This window comes from Coturnix japonica, chromosome 13 (assembly GCF_054131305.1).
Source record: "Coturnix japonica strain WE chromosome 13, WE-NBRP24, whole genome shotgun sequence".
Classification (NCBI taxonomy): Eukaryota; Metazoa; Chordata; class Aves; order Galliformes; family Phasianidae; genus Coturnix; species Coturnix japonica.
Window position 1 is genome coordinate 3,532,151 of NC_140675.1, and position 17,519 is coordinate 3,549,669.

General features: G+C 48.5%; 1 protein-coding gene and 1 long non-coding RNA gene across 2 annotated transcripts; one reads left to right on the forward strand and one right to left on the reverse strand.

Moving 5' to 3' along the window:
- Positions 1 to 1,786: 1,786 nt before the first annotated feature.
- LOC146758594 (uncharacterized) lies at positions 1,787 to 12,185 on the reverse strand. The gene is made up of 3 exons (XR_014933988.1): positions 12,120 to 12,185; positions 2,967 to 3,041; positions 1,787 to 2,055 (listed from the first exon to the last, which is right to left on the reverse strand). It is a non-coding gene; the product is annotated as an uncharacterized LOC146758594 (long non-coding RNA).
- Positions 12,186 to 12,380: 195 nt separating this feature from the next.
- Positions 12,381 to 14,480, forward strand: LOC146758595 (inositol 1,4,5-trisphosphate receptor-interacting protein-like 1). The gene is made up of 2 exons (XM_085514880.1): positions 12,381 to 12,455; positions 12,574 to 14,480. Exons 1-2 carry the CDS (start codon positions 12,381 to 12,383, stop codon positions 14,344 to 14,346), a joined length of 1,848 nt encoding a protein of 615 aa, XP_085371006.1. The 3' UTR covers positions 14,347 to 14,480.
- Positions 14,481 to 17,519: the final 3,039 nt, after the last annotated feature.

The window sequence follows — 17,519 nt, forward strand, 5'->3', positions numbered from 1 at the left end:
GCCTCATGAATACCTGAATTAACTGAATACTTATAGAAAGCTGATACATGCAAAACTCATCCTATGAATTACACAAATGTTACCTAAAAGTGATCCTCACATGGTGCTTTCCCAGATTTTTACATGTATGTTACCAGTGCATCCAATGATGTGATTTACGTTGGAATGGTTTTATTGGTCAGTTTTTGCAACTTTGGTCTTTTTTCTTGATCAAAGAATTTCCATTCTTCTCCACTAGAAAACAGACACATTGAAGACTGCTTCGGTGTCCTAAAGATGTATTGAATCGAGCTAACACAGTATTTTCTGGGTAAACTAAGCACGTGAAAAGTGATCTTGCTTTTTTATTTAAAATTAGACAAATGCTCATGAGCTCTGGGTCTGCTTCCAAGTTGAAGAGAAGTAGTTTTATTGATTTTAGTGCTCTCGATAAATTAGGAACGTGCTGAGAAAAATGCTCCGCTCCCATGAGTTTGGAATTTATTTTCAAACTGAAGGGAATGTTTGCTGTGTTTACTGTGGTATTCAGGCACTGGGTTCCTTTCATCTTTCTCAAGATGCAGCTATATACAACTAGAGGATGCAAAGACAGTGAAGCATTTGTTGCTTTGTTTGTTTTGTTTTTGCATATACTGAAGGTTTTATTTCATCACCCACTTTCATGGAAGAATAATTCAGAATTAGTTCAAAGTAAAGGAGGCCTGAACTCCTTCCTTCCTCTAGCTCAGCAGAAACCAACATTTTTGGAAGATTTGCAGAGGAAGGAGCGCAATGAAAAATGATCCCACTGAGTCTGGAGTCCAACCTGTCATTGATGCAATCCACACAAAAAATCAAAGCCAACCTTCCACAGACATTCTTTGACTGAGATGAGCACCACATGCAGATTGAGGAGCAGACCTCGGTGATTACATTGCTCTGGTTGTGATAAAAGAAGGCAGCACTGGGAGGGATTCCCTCTGCTGGTCCTGGGGGTCCACAGTGATTCTTAGAAGGTCATCCTGCCTCTCTGGTCTGGGCTTGAGAGTGAAGGAGAGCAGTGTTGTGTAGATGAGCAAATCTATCTCATTTACCATTTCATGTTTTGAGAATGAATGAAAACAACTGAAAATCTGTCTCCACAACATTCTCATATAAATTATTTATATCAGGATTGTTTTCAGCCCATAGAGACTGCAAAGCAGTAAAGGTTCATCCGATCCCACAGGGATGGGCTGGCTGCTCTGATGGGGCACTGCCTGGGCTCAGCTCCATGCTCCCCCAGCAGCCCGTGCAGGCAGGCAGCAGTCAGTGCCTGCAGTCCATGCAGCCCCAGCACAGCACAGCCGGCGCACAGAAGGCTCAGCAGGTGCCGTTTCCCCCTCCTCCTCCTCCCAGCTCAGCACCCCGCAGTTGTCTCCACCAACTCTCCCGTGCAGCGTTAATGTGAGGGAAAACTGTGGCATCACCATGGTGCAACTCTGACTTCCCCTCATCCCTGATCAGTTCTCAGACAGGTGTCAAAAGAAACATGATTTCAGGAAAAAAGGGCATTAAGATGTCAGTATAGAGACAAACTCAACTTAGACTGTGAGCACATCTGTATATTCTTGATTATCTTTTTAAGAAAACTAAAAGAAATATTCCTGAGTGCTCCACTGGAAATAGTCAGCAAATAAGATTCAGTGTTCATGGAAGAAACCTCTATTATCTCTGAAACAAGTTAGCATAGCACGGGCAGTCAGCAGCCACTGCTGCATTTACACACTTAGAATGAGAAAAGGAAAACCTGAAATTTCACACAGCATTGAAAAGAAAACTATTTTTGATATCTTAAGGCAGATGCTGGGTCGTGGTCTGATGTGTTGTGGTTCAGAAATAAAATAGGTCTTTAAAAGGAACAACAGCTCTCTTTTCTCTGGAGGAGAAGTTCAGTGAATCCTTTCAATTTCCAAAGGCGTAGAGGTCAGACTGCCCCGTGCCCTCACTGTGTGCTTTCTGCATGAGGCTGAGATGACTTGTGTGATCTCATAGGCATGGGCTGCTTTAAAGACTGCTTTATGCAGTACATTCTGCCTGGAAAAGCAAACTTACTTTTAGTATTCCTTCACACATGATTTTGCACAGACGGCTTCCCAGGGAGTTGAACTCAGCCTGCGCTGTGAATGGTTTGAAAAATGTCTATTATTTAAAAGTTTCATTGTTAGAACTAAACCCGAACTGTTAAGAAGGAGCCTCAGCCACAACCAAGAACAAGTTCAAACTCAACAAAAAGAATTGCTGGCCATCTCTCCCGTTCTTGTCTTTTAAAGCTACAATAACAACAGAAAAACAATAAAACACTTTCCAAGCTTGGGAGCACTTTAGCATCAGTCTTGCTGACAGGAGCACCTTCCTCAATTATATTTTCATCATCAGAGAAACTATGAGCCCACTGTAACTGGATAAAAGCCCTTCAAAATGAGAGCTTCCTTCAGTGTCTCACTCCCAATCAGAGGTGCTTCCACGTGGCAGCCTCCAGACCTCACAGTTTATAACAACACAATGACACTTAATGACATTTCTCATCGCATTTCTGTCTCACATGGGGAGTGCACCACTGGAGGGGATGCACTAGGCCATGTGTGAACTGACTGGAGAAGAACTGGAAATACGTCATCACTGTTTTGTTTAGAAAAGTACTTCTGACAAAAAATCACAGGTTTTTTGTGACTTCATAGAAAGATTTCTTTCAAAAATATGAAGTAAGACCTGCATAAAAACTTGAACAAGATAAGCATGATTTTCAGGTTAGTGAAAATCAAGCACATTAATAGACAGCTCCTGGTTTCTGCATACAGAGCTGATTTTCTCTCCGTTGTCTCACTTGAGGGAAATTGAGCAATAAATGATGGGAACCAGTGGAGAGCATCCTCCTTCCAGGGCTGCAAACTACATTTGTCTCAGTTGTGCACACAGTCTGCATTCACACTGTGGTGAGTGCTCACCTGTGAGTGTGCAGTTCAAGTGCTTGTCCGGATTTATTTCTTGGTTGTTAATGAGTATTCAGTTTAGTTGTTTACCTGAAATGCAAAAAGTAGAGATTGGAAGTTTATTGTCATGTGCAAAATTATTGAGGGTGCACTGGATAGATGCATAATGCAAGGGGCTTTGACTGGTTTGCCTACAGAGGAACCCACATTGGTGATTCTCTGAGCAGCAGCAGCAAAGCCTCACATGTGGAGGCTGACCAGATTGCAGAAGGGGAACAGGATACAAACAGTTTGAGGAGCTGCTTCACTGACATTTCCAACACTGTTTTGGTAAAGGCCTTCGCTAAGCACAGTGACCTGAGATAAGCACAGAGTCAAGTTTAACATGCCTGAGAGGAGGATCTGGAGAGGAGGATGTCAGAAGTGCTCCAGTGTTACCATGATGACTGGCTTCCCACTTGCCCCCCATTGTAGTTGCACTGCTTGGCACTGGAAGGCACCAGCCTGGAGCTCCGGCTGCAAGGCTCCGCCAAATGCAGGAAACAACAGACACCCAGAGACTGGTGAAGTACAGAAATCTGAATGCTGAATTCAGATTCAGGAAAGAATAGGTCCTGTTTCACTGGGTTACACAGCTTCTGTTGGTTAATAATATTTATTGATATCCTTGTTACCGGAAACAGAGAAGAAGAGCGATTATCTTCTGTGGAGAAACCTACACTAGGGAACCTGCTGTAGCAGGGGATTTGGTCTAGGGGATCTCGTGAGGTTCAAATGACTTCCAACCCTGTTGATCTGGGATCTCCCCTGGCTTCAGGAGGTGACTCTGGCCTTACCTCCCAGAAGTTAATACAGCCATGGCTGGGAGCCTTGTGCTGCAGGCAGCAAGGTATGCAGGTGAAGCACAGCTGGTCTGACAGCTGCCATCACGCTCCTGTCCTACAGGGCTGTCTCCTTACCTACCAGACCACTCTGTGCCTGCAGGGCTGCCTTGGTTCAACACCCACAGGCTCCCAGCCAAGCCTTTCTCTGTTGGCCTTTGAGAAATATTCCTGCCTCGTGCACATGTGATTTTGCAACATGGGTGATGTATTAGGCGGCACGAACTCACGGGATGTAACGCGATAGGCCTCCCCGTGCTCGGTAATGTATATGTATGAGGCTGAAATTGGAGCCCTATATAAGGGTCTCACACGGTTCATTAAACGCCATTTTACAGCTCACCATATTGGTGTGATCAGCGTGTAACTTGGTCATGGGGCCGTCAGATGCACATTCTCAATGATGGACGTAGTTCTTTAGGTTACCTTACACAAGGCAACAATTGGTGCCCCGTGTGAGGCCGTCCTGAGAGTGAGTGTGCGACGGCTAACCGCGAGACGGATGCGAATCCTACGGTTAGATCCCGTGGAAGCGCCGGAGGGGCGATATATTGACTGCAGCTACTGATTATCCTGCGGTGAGACCGTGGAAGACCGTGGGACTTTGGGCCCGGGTATATATACAAAGGGTGCGAGGACGTACGGTGTCGAGCACCAGAAAAAACATGGATTCCGTCACAAAGGTACTATTACGGGTTTGTAAAACCCACTGCGGTAGGAATGCTCCTTCTAAGAAGGAGATTGTTGCCGTTATTACTTTTTTGCAGGAAGCGGAGCTTTCACCCTCCCCTTGTAATTTGCTCGATTCGGAGCGGTGGGAATCTTTCACCGCTGCCCTGCTCCTAAGAGCAACAAACGATTATAAGGCGGAGGAGTTAAAAACCTGGGTTTTGGTCCTGGGTGCGCTTAAAGCGGCTAAGGAGGAGAAAAAGATCCAGGCAGTCGCGAATGGGGTTTTTGGGGTGGGTTCCGGGACGTCTGGGGTCCCGGAGGGTGCGGAGGAACCGCTCCCTTGCGGCGACTCCGTACCCAAGATGGCGCCGACCACGCCGGCCGTTTTCACAATGGCCATGGCGGCGCCCGAAACAACTCCGGAAGGGATGGCGGAAGTTGCCTCATCTGGGGAGGCGCCGCCATATTATCCCCGCCTATACCCCTGTTTGCAGAGCTTTCGTTCACCTGAGGGGGGTGGGTCCTGTCCGAGGGAGGGAGAGTCATGAGGGGAGGCGCGCCGTGGAGGCGTTAAGCCACCCCTAGACCCGCCCCCGGAGGAGGGACCTCATTCCCCGAAAGGGGAGGAACGAAAGGTACTGCCTGCCCCTACCCCTTTGGTTTCGCCTCCCGAGGAGGGGGAGGAGAAAGGGGAGGAACAAAAGGTACTGTCTGCCTTCACCCCGTCGGTTTCGTCTCCCGCGAAGGGGGAGGAGAAAGGGGAGGAACGGAAGGAATTGCCTGTCCCCACCCAGTCGGTCGTGGTTCCCCGGAGGAGGGGGGAGAAGTGGGAGGAGCGAGAGATATCGCGTAAGCCCACTGATTGGACTGACATTTGTGATACGATGCGAGAGGTGGGGCTCAAGGAGCGGGACTGGGCGGTGTTCCCAATTGTAGTCAAACAGGAGGGACCGGTTTGGGTACCTTTGGAAGCAAAAGCAGTTGCTCGGTTTATAGAGGCGATTGACAAAAAGGGATTGAGATCCCCGATGACAATGAGTGCCTTTGAGGCTCTCGTAGCCCCAGGTCCCCTACTCCCATATGATATTGAAAGCCTTATGAGAGTAGCCCTCGAACCAGTACAGTTTACTGTGTGGAAGGAGGAGTGGATAATACAACTCAAAGCTGTTTTAGCACAGGCTGCGCGCGATCCACAGCATCCAGCAAATGGGAAGGAGGGAGATCCAAAAACTGATTTAATGAGGCTTTCAGGTTCATCTGCGGATTTGGCTGGATCTGCAGAGAGGCAGCTTAGGGACCTCCGCCCAGGAGAGCTGCTTGCCACCACGGGGGCGGCTACCTCTGCTTTTATACACTTTATAAGAAAAGCAGAGCCTGTAGCCCCGTGGTCAGAGATTATGCAGGGTCCCTCAGAGTCATTCTCTGAGTTTGCCAATCGATTGATACGGGCAGTAGAAGGATCGGAACTGCCTAAGGAAGCGCTGACTTCTGTTATAAAGGATTGCCTGAAGCAAAAGGCTCATAAAGAGATTAAGGATATCATTCGAGCGGCTCCTGAAGATCTTGAGACTCCTGGTGAAATTATTAAGTATGTACTGGACAAACAACAAACAACGCCGTTGTCCAGTGAAGGGCTAGCAAGCGCATGGCTTTCTGTTATGGCCATACAAAATGATCGAAAAAATGGCCCTTGCTTTAAGTGTGGCCAGACTGGCCATTACAAGACGCAGTGTACAGCTAAAGAAGAGGGGCATAGGAGTAGAGAAAAGTGCCAGGCCTGTGGCAAGCTGGGTCGTGAGGCCCGACAGTGCCGGAAATATGTTATCATGCCGCAGGGAAACGATTTTGGGAGGGCACCTCAGGCCCTGGGTCCCTCCCACAATCAAGCAGTTGGGCCTACCATCCCATCGAATTCGTTCAGGGGGAGAGGCCAGACCTCTCGCCCACAGTGGCGCTAACTATGGACCTCAGCAAGCGCCCCATAGTCAAGATAATCTTGACATATATGGGACAATTGCCTTACAAAAAGATTCCTCGCTCCATCCTTATCACCGCCCTGCTTGATTCCGGAACGGATGTTACGGTAATAGCAGAAAGGGACTGGCCACCAGCTTGGCCAGTTCTTGCCTTGACGAATTCCATCTCTGGGGTTGGAGGTACAGTGTCAGCTGGCGAGTCAGCGGAACAGGTGGAAATCGCCCTTGTCAATAGGGATGACTCCATAGACAAACCTGTACTGATCGAACCTATGATTGGGTCTGTTCCAGGCACAATTTTGGGCCGAGACTTCCTTGACGCCTTAGGGGTTCGCATGACAAATTTATGGTAAGGGCCACTGTCTACCAATTGGCAATAAAACACGCCATTCCTTTGCGCTGGAAGCAGGATGCTCGTCCTGTTTGGGTAGATCAGTGGCCTCTTCCTTATAAAAAATTAACAGCGCTCAAGGAGTTGGTTTCACGAGAACTCCTTTTAGGTCATTTGGAACCCTCTCTTAGTTCTTGGAACACTCCTGTTTTTGTCATTCGAAAATCATCAGGCTCATTTCGGCTGTTACATGACCTCCGCATGGTTAACGCTCAGCTCATCCTCTTTGGTCCGGTGCAGCAGGGCAGCCCTCTACTATCAGCTGTACCTGAGGGTTGGCCTTTGGTGGTTATCGATCTTAAAGATTGTTTCTTTTCCATTCCTTTGGCAGTCCAGGATCGAGAGGCCTTTGCCTTTACTGTACCCACCGTTAATAACCAAGGGCCTGCTGAGAGGTACCATTGGAAGGTACTCCCTCAGGGTATGGCATGCTCCCCCACAATTTGCCAACTTGTTGTGGGCAAGCTAATTGAGCCAGTCCGAGCAATGCTACCTGCTTGTCGAGTTGCTCACTATATGGATGACCTGTTGCTTGCGGCTCCTAGTGAGGTTCAATTACACGACTTGGAAAGGCGGGTGGTTGAAGCTCTCACCACGGCGGGTTTTACTATTTCCCAAGAAAAGATTCAAAAGGGGCCAGGGATTGAATTTTTGGGTTACCGTTTTGGACCCACAATGGTAGCACCCCAAGGCTTGGATATTAAACCCCACATTAGGACTTTGTGGGATGTCCAGAAGCTGGTGGGGGCTATCCAGTGGGTGCGCAATGCCCTTGGCATACCTCCGCGTATTATGAAACCATTTTATGACCAGCTGAAAGGATCGGACCCCAGAGAGGAGAGAGCGTGGACACAAGAGATGGACTCGGCCTGGCAGGAAATCTTGCAGGCTTGCTCCTCCAATGCTCTTGCTCGATGGAGCCCTGATCAACCCCTGGAGGGGGCAGTTACCAAGTGCCAAGATGGGGCGGTGGGGATTCTCGGACATACTCTGGGTTCCCGGCCACGTCCGCTCTGGTGGCTGTTCTCTGTACAGCCAGCGAGAGCATTCACCTCCTGGCTTGAGCAGCTATCCTCTTTGCTTCAAAAAATCAGGCTCGCTGCTGTGAGGGCATTGGGAAAAGAGCCAGATGTTATATACATACCAAGTGCCTTTAGAAATGTTAACCCTTTACCTGATGCCATTCTACTTGCTTTGCAAGGTTTTGGTGGTAAAATCTTCTACTCAGACTCACTGCCAATCTATGATCTTGCAAAACCCCTTCAGATTTCATTAAAACTCAGGGTATTTGACAAACCGATGAAGGGACCAACTGTATTTACAGACGCTTCTTCTGCCACAGGCCAGGGAGCAGTGGTTTGGCAGAATTCATCTAAAAAATGGGAGCACAAGCTGATAACAGATAAAACGGTCAGTGTTCAGGTGCTTGAAGCCAGGGCTGTAGCAATAGCCTTACGCTTGTGGCCAGAAATTCCATGTAATGTGGTCACCGATTCAGCCTTTGTGGCAAAGTTGTTGCTTCGCATGGGCAATGAGGGTGTGCCTAGCACTGAGATTGCTTTTCTGTTGGAGGAGGCTCTGGCCTTCCGATCTGCACCTGTGGCTATTCTTCATGTCCGCAGTCATTCGGAGGTACCGGGGTTCTTTACAACTGGGAATGCGATGGCTGACCGGGTTGCTGGTGGACAGGTGTTCACCCTTCAGAAAGCACGTGACTTACACTCCACTCTGCACATTGGAGCACGAGCTTTGTCACGAACATGCTCCATTCCTTTATCTGCAGCCCGAGACGTGGTTCAAACGTGTCCGCATTGTAATTCAGCACCTGTGTTGGGGGCGGGAGTTAACCCTCGGGGGCTCTCTCCTCTAGATATTTGGCAGACTGACTTCACTTTCGAAGAACGCATGGCACCAAAGCAATGGTTGGCGGTCACAATTGACACATCATCGACAATCATCATAGCCACCCAGCATGCGCGTGCTAACTCTCCTGCAGCTCAGCAACACTGGGCCACTGCCATTGCGGCCCTCGGTTTGCCACAACACATCAAGACTGATAATGGCTCGTGTTTCATCTCGCGGTCTACACAAGATTGGCTTGAACGGTGGGGAATATCTCACTCTACAGGCATCCCTGGGAATTCCCAGGGACAAGCAATTGTGGAGAGGGCCAACCGTCTCTTGAAGGACAAGATACGTGTCCTTGGGGAGGGGGATGGTCACAAAGGCAGGATCCCACTAGCTCAGCAGGCTGAAGTATTGGCACGAGCACTTTATGCAGTCAACCATTTTGAGCGAGGAGAGAGTAAGCACACCCCAATACAGAGACACTGGAGACCAACAATCATTGATGAGGGGCCACCGGTAAAGATAAAAAGGGATGATGGTACCTGGGAATCAGGGTGGTCTGTTTTAGTTTGGGGCAGAGGTTATGCTGCTGTAAAAGACAGAGAATCGGGGAGAATTTTATGGGTCCCGTCAAGAAAGATAAAGCCTGATACGACGATCACCCATAGGGGTGATCTAGGAGAAACAAAAAACTAATAGAAAGCTGAGTACTTTCTTTTCAGGCATGGTTGATGGGAACCCGCCAGCCGCAACCGCGAAGTGACTCTTCAGAAAAAGGAAAAAGAACAGATAAAGAACTGCTGCTAGTACCAACGAGAAGGACATCTGTTGTATCACTTGCTGTGTGTCTTTGTGTAATTGCATTCATTACCAGGGGAGAGGGTACTCACTTAACATCACAACCAGAAAATATTTGGGTTACATGGTCTAATCGAACTGGGCAGAAAGATTTCTGCCTTAGCCTGCAGTCAGCCACATCACCGTTTAGAACATGCCTTATAGGTGTACCCAGGTGGGACCCAAAGGAGTTCAACGGATATGTGCATAAGAACAACTGCAAGAGAGATGCAGTGGACAAAGTTTTCTTTATGAAAGCATTTGAGTCTAAATTCACTGACTGGGCCAGAATGTCTGCATGTTTTATTAGATCCCTGAACACCTCCTTGCCCTGGGATCCACCAGAGTTGCAGCTTCTTGGATCCCAATCGGTTGGTAACGTAACATGGAATAAGAACTCTCAAAAGTGGGAACGCCCGGTTAGATGTTTGTATTTTTCGGGTTTTAGGACACCGGGTAAACTGTCCAATCTCAGGGTATGGGAAGGCCTACTCGGGAATGGGGCACCATTCTCGGGAACAACTGGGTCGGAACCCTTTACTTTACTTAACCCCATTCAATTTGACACATATAGCTTGTCAGGGGCATATTGTGGTTTCTCAGCTGAAAGGGTGGAGGGATTCTCCCGTCCCTGCTCCGGGGATGGCTCCAAGAATGGATTTGCAGACCAATGCATAAAGCAGGGTGGGAGGTGGCTCTCTTACAATCAGAAGTATGTGGTACGTCATCCTAACGGGTCCACCTATAATCTCTCATGCTACTGGGGCCCTGACGATCTGGCATGTTCTGGTTGTTGTTCTCGAAAGGAACCTTTAGCTGGGGAAGGAATAAACTGCAATGGTACAGCCAAGGCCCTTCCTAAGGACATATTTTTGATATGTGGGGATAGAGCTTGGCAAGGGATACCAAAGAATCCAGTTGGGGGGCCGTGTTATTTGGGAAAGCTGACATTGTTGGCTCCCAATCACACTGCAATGATAAGTGTTATGAAAAAGATCGATCGAGCTCGACGCCAGAAAAGGTCAATAAAAACATTGGACCAGGATTGTAGTGATGAGGTTCAGCTGTGGGGTCCCACAGCTAGAATCTTTGCATCCGTCTTGGCTCCGGGAGTAGCTTCAGCCCAGGCCCTAAGAGAAATTGAGAGATTGGCATGCTGGTCCGTGAAGCAAGCTAATGTCACCACAGCAGTCCTGTCGGAACTCCTGATGGACGTTAACAACATCAGACACGCTGTTCTTCAAAATAGAGCTGCAATTGACTTTCTGCTGCTTGCTCAAGGGCACGGGTGCAAGGACTTTGAAGGGATGTGTTGTTTCAATCTGAGCGACCACAGTGATTCGATACATAGGAAGTTGGAATGGATGCAAGAACACACGAAGAAGATCGCAATAGATGATGCATTCGGAAGCTGGTTGGAGGGACTGTTTGGTAATCTGGGCCCATGGCTTAAGCAGTTTCTCAAAGTATTAATCATAGGTATTTTATTCTTTTTAGCTTTAATGATTTGCTTACCTTGTTTGTTTCAGTGTGTCCAGGGTTGTTTACAGCGTATGATAGAAAGAATGTTTAATGAAAAAATGGAGTACCAACGGGTATATGATAAACTTTGAGAAGAAGAAGGAACTGTATAAACCCAAGATGCCTTGGATATAATCATTAGAAAACTACTGATGTTATTAGATATTGCACTACCTACCTCTGTAGCTTGTCTACCTCACTTTTTAGATAACTTATTAAGTTTAAATTATAGAGACTAACATTTTTATATTAGGATTAAGGATTAGCGTTCGGGATGTAACGGGGCATACTTTATCGAGCATGGAGAGGGGGAAATGATGTATTAGGCGGCACGAACTCACGGGATGTAACGCGATAGGCCTCCCCGTGCTCGGTAATGTATATGTATGAGGCTGAAATTGGAGCCCTATATAAGGGTCTCACACGGTTCATTAAACGCCATTTTACAGCTCACCATATTGGTGTGATCAGCGTGTAACTTGGTCATGGGGCCGTCAGATGCACATTCTCAATGATGGACGTAGTTCTTTAGGTTACCTTACACAAGGCAACACATGGGGTAGACAGCAGTTGCTCCTGCTGTTTTCTCTACAGCATAAGCTCACCCAAAGGAGCCAGAGCCCATGCAGCTGAAGAGGCTGCTGCACATGTGGGCATCCTAATCATCATTGTTAGAGCCCCTTTGAGCTGCTTGGATCGAGCCATCTGGCCTTTTGCTCAGAGGACGTTCAGACCACCGGTGGCTGAGGGAGCAATCAGCAAAGGGCTGTGTGATGTCAGGTGCTGAGACTTTGACATGACCGGCACTGATCTTCAGCTTTGTTCCCTCTGTGGCATTTCAGCACTAAAATGAGTTTCTGCATATGCTGCAAATTCTTATGTTTCCTCAGGAGCAGTAGTTTTGATTTTCCATTTCTGTCCAAATGATTTTCCAGGGACAGTGTGTTTGGAACATAACCTGTGGGGTGGCACATGAGGAGCACAGCATCCATGGGAAATACCACCCCATTTTATTTTAAAGAAAGGCCCGGGCAGCTCCCACCTGCTTAGTAAAGAGCGTCCCCAGGAGCTCTGTCCAGAGATATGCCTCCAAATTGAGGCAGTGCCGTGGCTCAGTGGCCATGTGCCCACCCTGGGCAGCTGAGAAGGGTGGAGTCGGGCAGCCCATTTGTGACATCAGCAGGAATGCATTGCATCACAACGCAGGGGATGGGTTTAGGGCCACAGGCAGGCAGCGCTGCTGCATTTTTGACCTGGGCCAATGGTGAGTGCAGCAGCAGGGGAAGGTCGGGCTGGACGAGGGATGTGGTGCAAACAGCGGCCCCTGTGGGAGCACCACGGGCAGTGCTTGGAACTGTCCCTGCCAGCGCTGGCCTCGGTCCCTGCTGCCACCCAGCTCCCTCGTACCCACTGCTCCTACCTGAGCACAGGGCCATGCGGCTCCTGGCCCCGCTCCCTCCCAGCCCCACTGAGCCCCTCTCTCCCATCTCTTGCAGATCATGGCTTTGGTGTTTGTTCTCGCATTGTTGGTGCGGGCGCTAAGTGTCAGTGTCAATACTGATGTGCTCATGCTCGAGAACGTGCAGCGGCGCGAGGTTGATCTGCAAAAGCACATGATACCTCCGCAGCACGAGATTGAGCAGAGGAATGAGCAGCAGAGCTGGGTGGACATGTCATCTCTGCTCTTTGCTCTGCTGCAGCACTGGAAGATCTGTTTCAGTATGGGACTGATTCTGTTGCTCTTTTGGAACATGGTGCAGTCCCTAAAAATGAAAAAGCGTGATGAAAGCAGCAGTGAAAATGACAGCTCCAGTGGCAAGGAGGAGGCATCGGGAGTGAAGGAAGAGGAAGAGGAAGAGGTGGAAAAGGAGGAACAGGAGGAACATCAGGAGGAACAGGTGGAACAGCAGGTGCAGGAGGAAGAGGAACAGGTGGAACAGGAGGAACAGCAGGTGCAGGAGGAACAGGAACGGGTGCAGGAGGAACAGGTGGAACAGGAGGAACAGCAGGTGCAGGAGGAGCAGGTGGAACAGGGCGGACAGCAGGAGCAGGTAGAACAGCAGGAGCAGGTGGAATTGGTGGAAAAGGAGGAACAGGAAGAAGAGGAGGATGACGAGGAAGAAGACTTCAAAGATTCAGCACTGACAAAATTTCTCACAAGGCGTGCCCTGGAAAAGGTGGAAGGAAGGGCCACCAGGTGCCCTATAGTGGAGGAGCTGATGGACCAGCTCGTGCAGACCTTCAGATTCATCTGGTCCAACAGCTTCTTCCCGGTGCTGCAGCCTGCCATTGGGGTGGGCAGTGCCTTTGAAGGCTGGAGTCCCCGGGAGTGGGACAATGTGTACTGCCTGCTCGTGCCCATAGAGCCTCCCCCCGGGCACACCTTCCTCCTGGAGCTGGGAGATGAAGGGCACGGGCTGGCAAGGAACTCCCGCGTCCGCGTGGAGCTTCAGTGCATGTGCCAAAGGGAGAAGCAGCTGGGGAATGTGCTGTGCTTCCTCCACCACCATGAGGAAGAGCTGAGCCAAAATCAGGACCCCAGCCTGCTACAGACTCTCTGCACTGACTCCTACCTGGATGTGGAGAGAACTGTCACCTGGTTCACCGCACAGGTGGCAGCAATCTGGAAGACCACCCACCACGCGCACGCCTACAGCCTGAAGGTGCTGCCTTCCAGACGCTCCTGCAAGCTCCAGCTGACAGAAGCCTACAGCGGGGAAAAAGTCCTCGTCGAGCTGCTGTTCGGGGTGCAGCAAGACTACTCGGACATCTACCTGACCAGCCAGAACACAGACGCCGGCTTTACGCCCAGCACAACATGGCCACAGAGCTGCGCTGTGGCAGAAAAGAAGTTCTTCCAGCACACGGCCAGGAGTACCGGACAGGACAGCTCCCACCTGCACTGCCTGACGTTGCTTGCCAGCATCTTAGTGGGCATGGGCTTTTCCACCTATGTCATCAAGACTCTTGTCCTCCACACTTTGGCCATCATCCCTTTGAAGAAGTGGCGCAGGAAGTATTTCCTGAATCGGATGGAGAATCTCCTGCGGTACCTGCGCTTCTGCCTGGATGAGAAATGCCTGAACCACTTCTTCCTTGGCAGCAAGTCGGTGCACAGCACGATTGTCCTGCCGCAGTCCTTCCGATCCGCCAAGCCGCTCAACCTCTTCCAGCACCTGGAGGAGGACCCGGACGCCCACTCCATAGCGCTGCGTGAGTTCAGGGAGCTGAAAGATCGCTACATCAGACTGCTGCTGTTCGGACGCTGAGAGAGACCTTTGTCCGAACCCTTCTCTTGTTTTGGCTGCAAGCTCACATCCTGTGAGCAATAAGACTCTGAGACCTATTTAGGAGGCCAGAGGTGGCTGTTTCCTTGTGGCAGTCAGTGTCACGTTGGAGAGAGCTTACCAGTGGAAGATCCGGCCTGTGACCAAATGACTCCATCTTGGTATGGGAGATCTGGGGATGGAACCATTGTATCTTGTGAAGGCAAGATGCAAACAGATGCTTCCCTGCTCCCTCTGACGACCATCTCTACTGAAGATCAACATCTGAACTACGAGTCATGCTGGAAACCCAGTGGTGACTAATTCTCTCTTGCTTTCTACAAAGACTCTTTGCTTTTATTTCCTATCTCTTTTCTATCACCCGACTTCCCTTCCCCATTTCCCTAAACAACAACAACTTTTAATAAACTCTTATAAACTATATATCCTGTTGTGTCACAATCTCGCCGTCGTGTGTACGTATATTGAAAGAATATAGAGGCCACTAAGATGGTCAGGGTGCTGGAGCAGCTCTCCTGTGAGAAATGGTTGAGGGAACTGGGCTTGTTTAGCTTAGAGAAGGCTCTGGGGAGATCTCGTTGTGGCCTTGCAGTACTTCAAGGGAGCGTATACAGAGGAGGAATTGCTGTGTCACGGTGTTATCTAGATCAATCTATGTCTGTGACGGGGAGGGGCAGTAGGCTCCTGTTCCCCCTGGCTCCCAGCGTATAGGAAGGGAAAATAAGAAAGGGGTAGGGAGATGGGAGCTGGACTCAAGGAAACAAACAGAGAAGTGGCAACGATCTAAGGAGGAAAACTTACTATTTTACTAATTACAATCTAATGGAAATCGAGGCTAATAAGCCAAGTAAAATAAAAGGGAAAGAGAGAGAGAGGTTTTCCGAAGACCGAGAAGCCTACTTTGAAACTGAAGGTGCCACGGCTTGGAAGCACACCCAGACTCGCTACCAGGCAGTTTGAGAGAGAGACAGCATCACTTCCGTGATGTGTTTCCCTCTCTGACTGTGAGACCCTCTGGGACATGTAGTTGTTCTCTGTGCTCTATATGATGTTATGATGTGGAATACCAATAGAAAAATGTACAAAACCATGACATTGTGAGGGTGGGCAGTGATAGGACAAGGGGGAATGGCTTTAAATTCAGACAGGGAAAGTTTAGGTTGGATCTTAGGAGGAAGTTTTTCACTCAGAGGCTGGTGACGCACTGGAACGGGTTGCCCAAGGAGGCTGTGGATGCCCCATCCCTGCAGGCATTCAAGGCCAGGCTGGATGTGGCTCTGGGCAGCCTGGGCTTCTGGTTGGTGACCCTGCACACAGCAGGGGGTTGGGACTGGATGAGCACTGTGGACCTTTGCAACCCCGGCCATTTCATGATTGTATGATGGGTGACATAAATCGCTGTCTGATTATTGTTGCAATATGCTTCTTTTCATGTGCTCTTAACCAAATACTGCTGGTGTTGCCCTGGGTGTCCTGTTTGGGGTCGTATCCTGGTAGATGCTTTACGAATACAAATGGTGCATAAAGGCCTGTATAGTTCATTAGGACCAGATCTCATGTCCATCGATAGCAGTATTATATAGAAATAATATACCTTTACATATATAAAAATGATAGACCTTTCAGAAGGGTATATAAATGCAGCACAGTGGACAAACATATATTACTCTGTCCACCTGTTTGACAAAAATGTATATATTATTTTATACCCTGAAGCAGGGGTTTTAATATTCCTTCAACAATATTTTGATATAATCATCAGTGACTATAACTGCTCTGCTCTGGATCTTCTTGTCATCTTTCTAAATGTCTGCTCCATTTTTTCATCATGTTGGACCAAAAATATAGCGTGGTGATGAACTACACAGGTCTGTTTTGTGCTGTAGATGCTTAGCCCTGGAAGTTTATCAGTAAATAAGAGAGATGAAAAATCCACTTTAGAGAGAGGATTAGGTAAAAAATTCAGCTTCTTGAAAGTAATCTGGGAGGTACTACTGACGTATTCGCCAATTAACCTGACTTATCCCAGGACTTCAACTGTCCCGGGGAGAGAGACACAAACATGGATGCCATCATGTCTTCTCTCAATATATTGCTCTGTCACACACCTTATATGCCATCCTAAATCCTGCGCAGACACGTACACCCGCTACGCAAAACCCAATGCACGCAAGAGAACCTATACACACACCTACCTAAACCCGCAGCCCACTAACTCTTAACCTACAGGCCTAACTCAGCTATTCTAGAACACTCCATCTACTCAGAACTACTGTATGCACTCATAAATCCTCGCAAAGACAACTTAGCACCCCAACATACTACAGAACTCTGTGATCAGTGGGAGGTTGGCACAGGTTTGCTGTTAAAAATGGCACTTTCTGCCCTTCTGTGTCCATGGGCTCCTGAAGGATTTGTAAATCCTTGTGCTAAAGGTGGATGAGGCTTGCACATCTCCTGCCACCTGATTATTACCTGTGCAGATGGAACATATCTCTGGGTTCTGCCTGCAGGTAGCAAGGACAGAGCAATCCCACATGGACAGGGACTTGCCAAGGTATAGCTGAAAGCAGGTGGTAGATAAGATGAATTGCCTTCCAGCAATTTGCAACCAGAACGAGGAGAAATTTCATATGATAGTGAGCTGCAGTTCCTCCTATCAAACCTGACCTGGTGCTAAGCCTTCTAACAGCTATTGTCTCGGACCATTTAGAAGAGAGAGTCCCATTCAGCATTTCCTGTCCCTGCTGTTACCTGGAGGCTTTTTGCTGTGCTCTCACTGCTCCTTTCCATGCTGATCTTTGGGATGCTGCATTGCTGCAGCATCACTGAGGAGCAGTTAGAGAATCACAGAATCATCATCATAGACTCATAGGATGGCTGGGGCTGAACAGTACCACAATGATCATCTAATTCCATCGCTGGTGGCACCGCAAAGATGAAAGGAAGAGGCTTTATGTTATAGGAGCACTGCCATGCAGTGCTGATTGCCTATAGGGTTTCAAGCAAGGAAACACCAAAATAATAGATCAGAGCACCCATGATTTTGTGTTGTATTCACGACAGTATTTGGCCCCTTATTTGCTATGGTGAGTTTCATTTGCTGGAAACCTTCATCTCTCTTTTAAATGATCATTCTTTGGTTTGAATCAAGC

Excerpts from the sequence above, each read along its gene's own strand:
- LOC146758595 (XM_085514880.1), top strand. The coding sequence starts at position 12,381 with ATGTGGTGCAAACAGCGGCCCCTGTGGGAGCACCACGGGCAGTGCTTG. Across the intron at positions 12,456-12,573 it reads CCCTGCCAGCGCTGGCCTCG|ATCATGGCTTTGGTGTTTGT; the intron begins GTCCCTGCTGCC and ends CATCTCTTGCAG.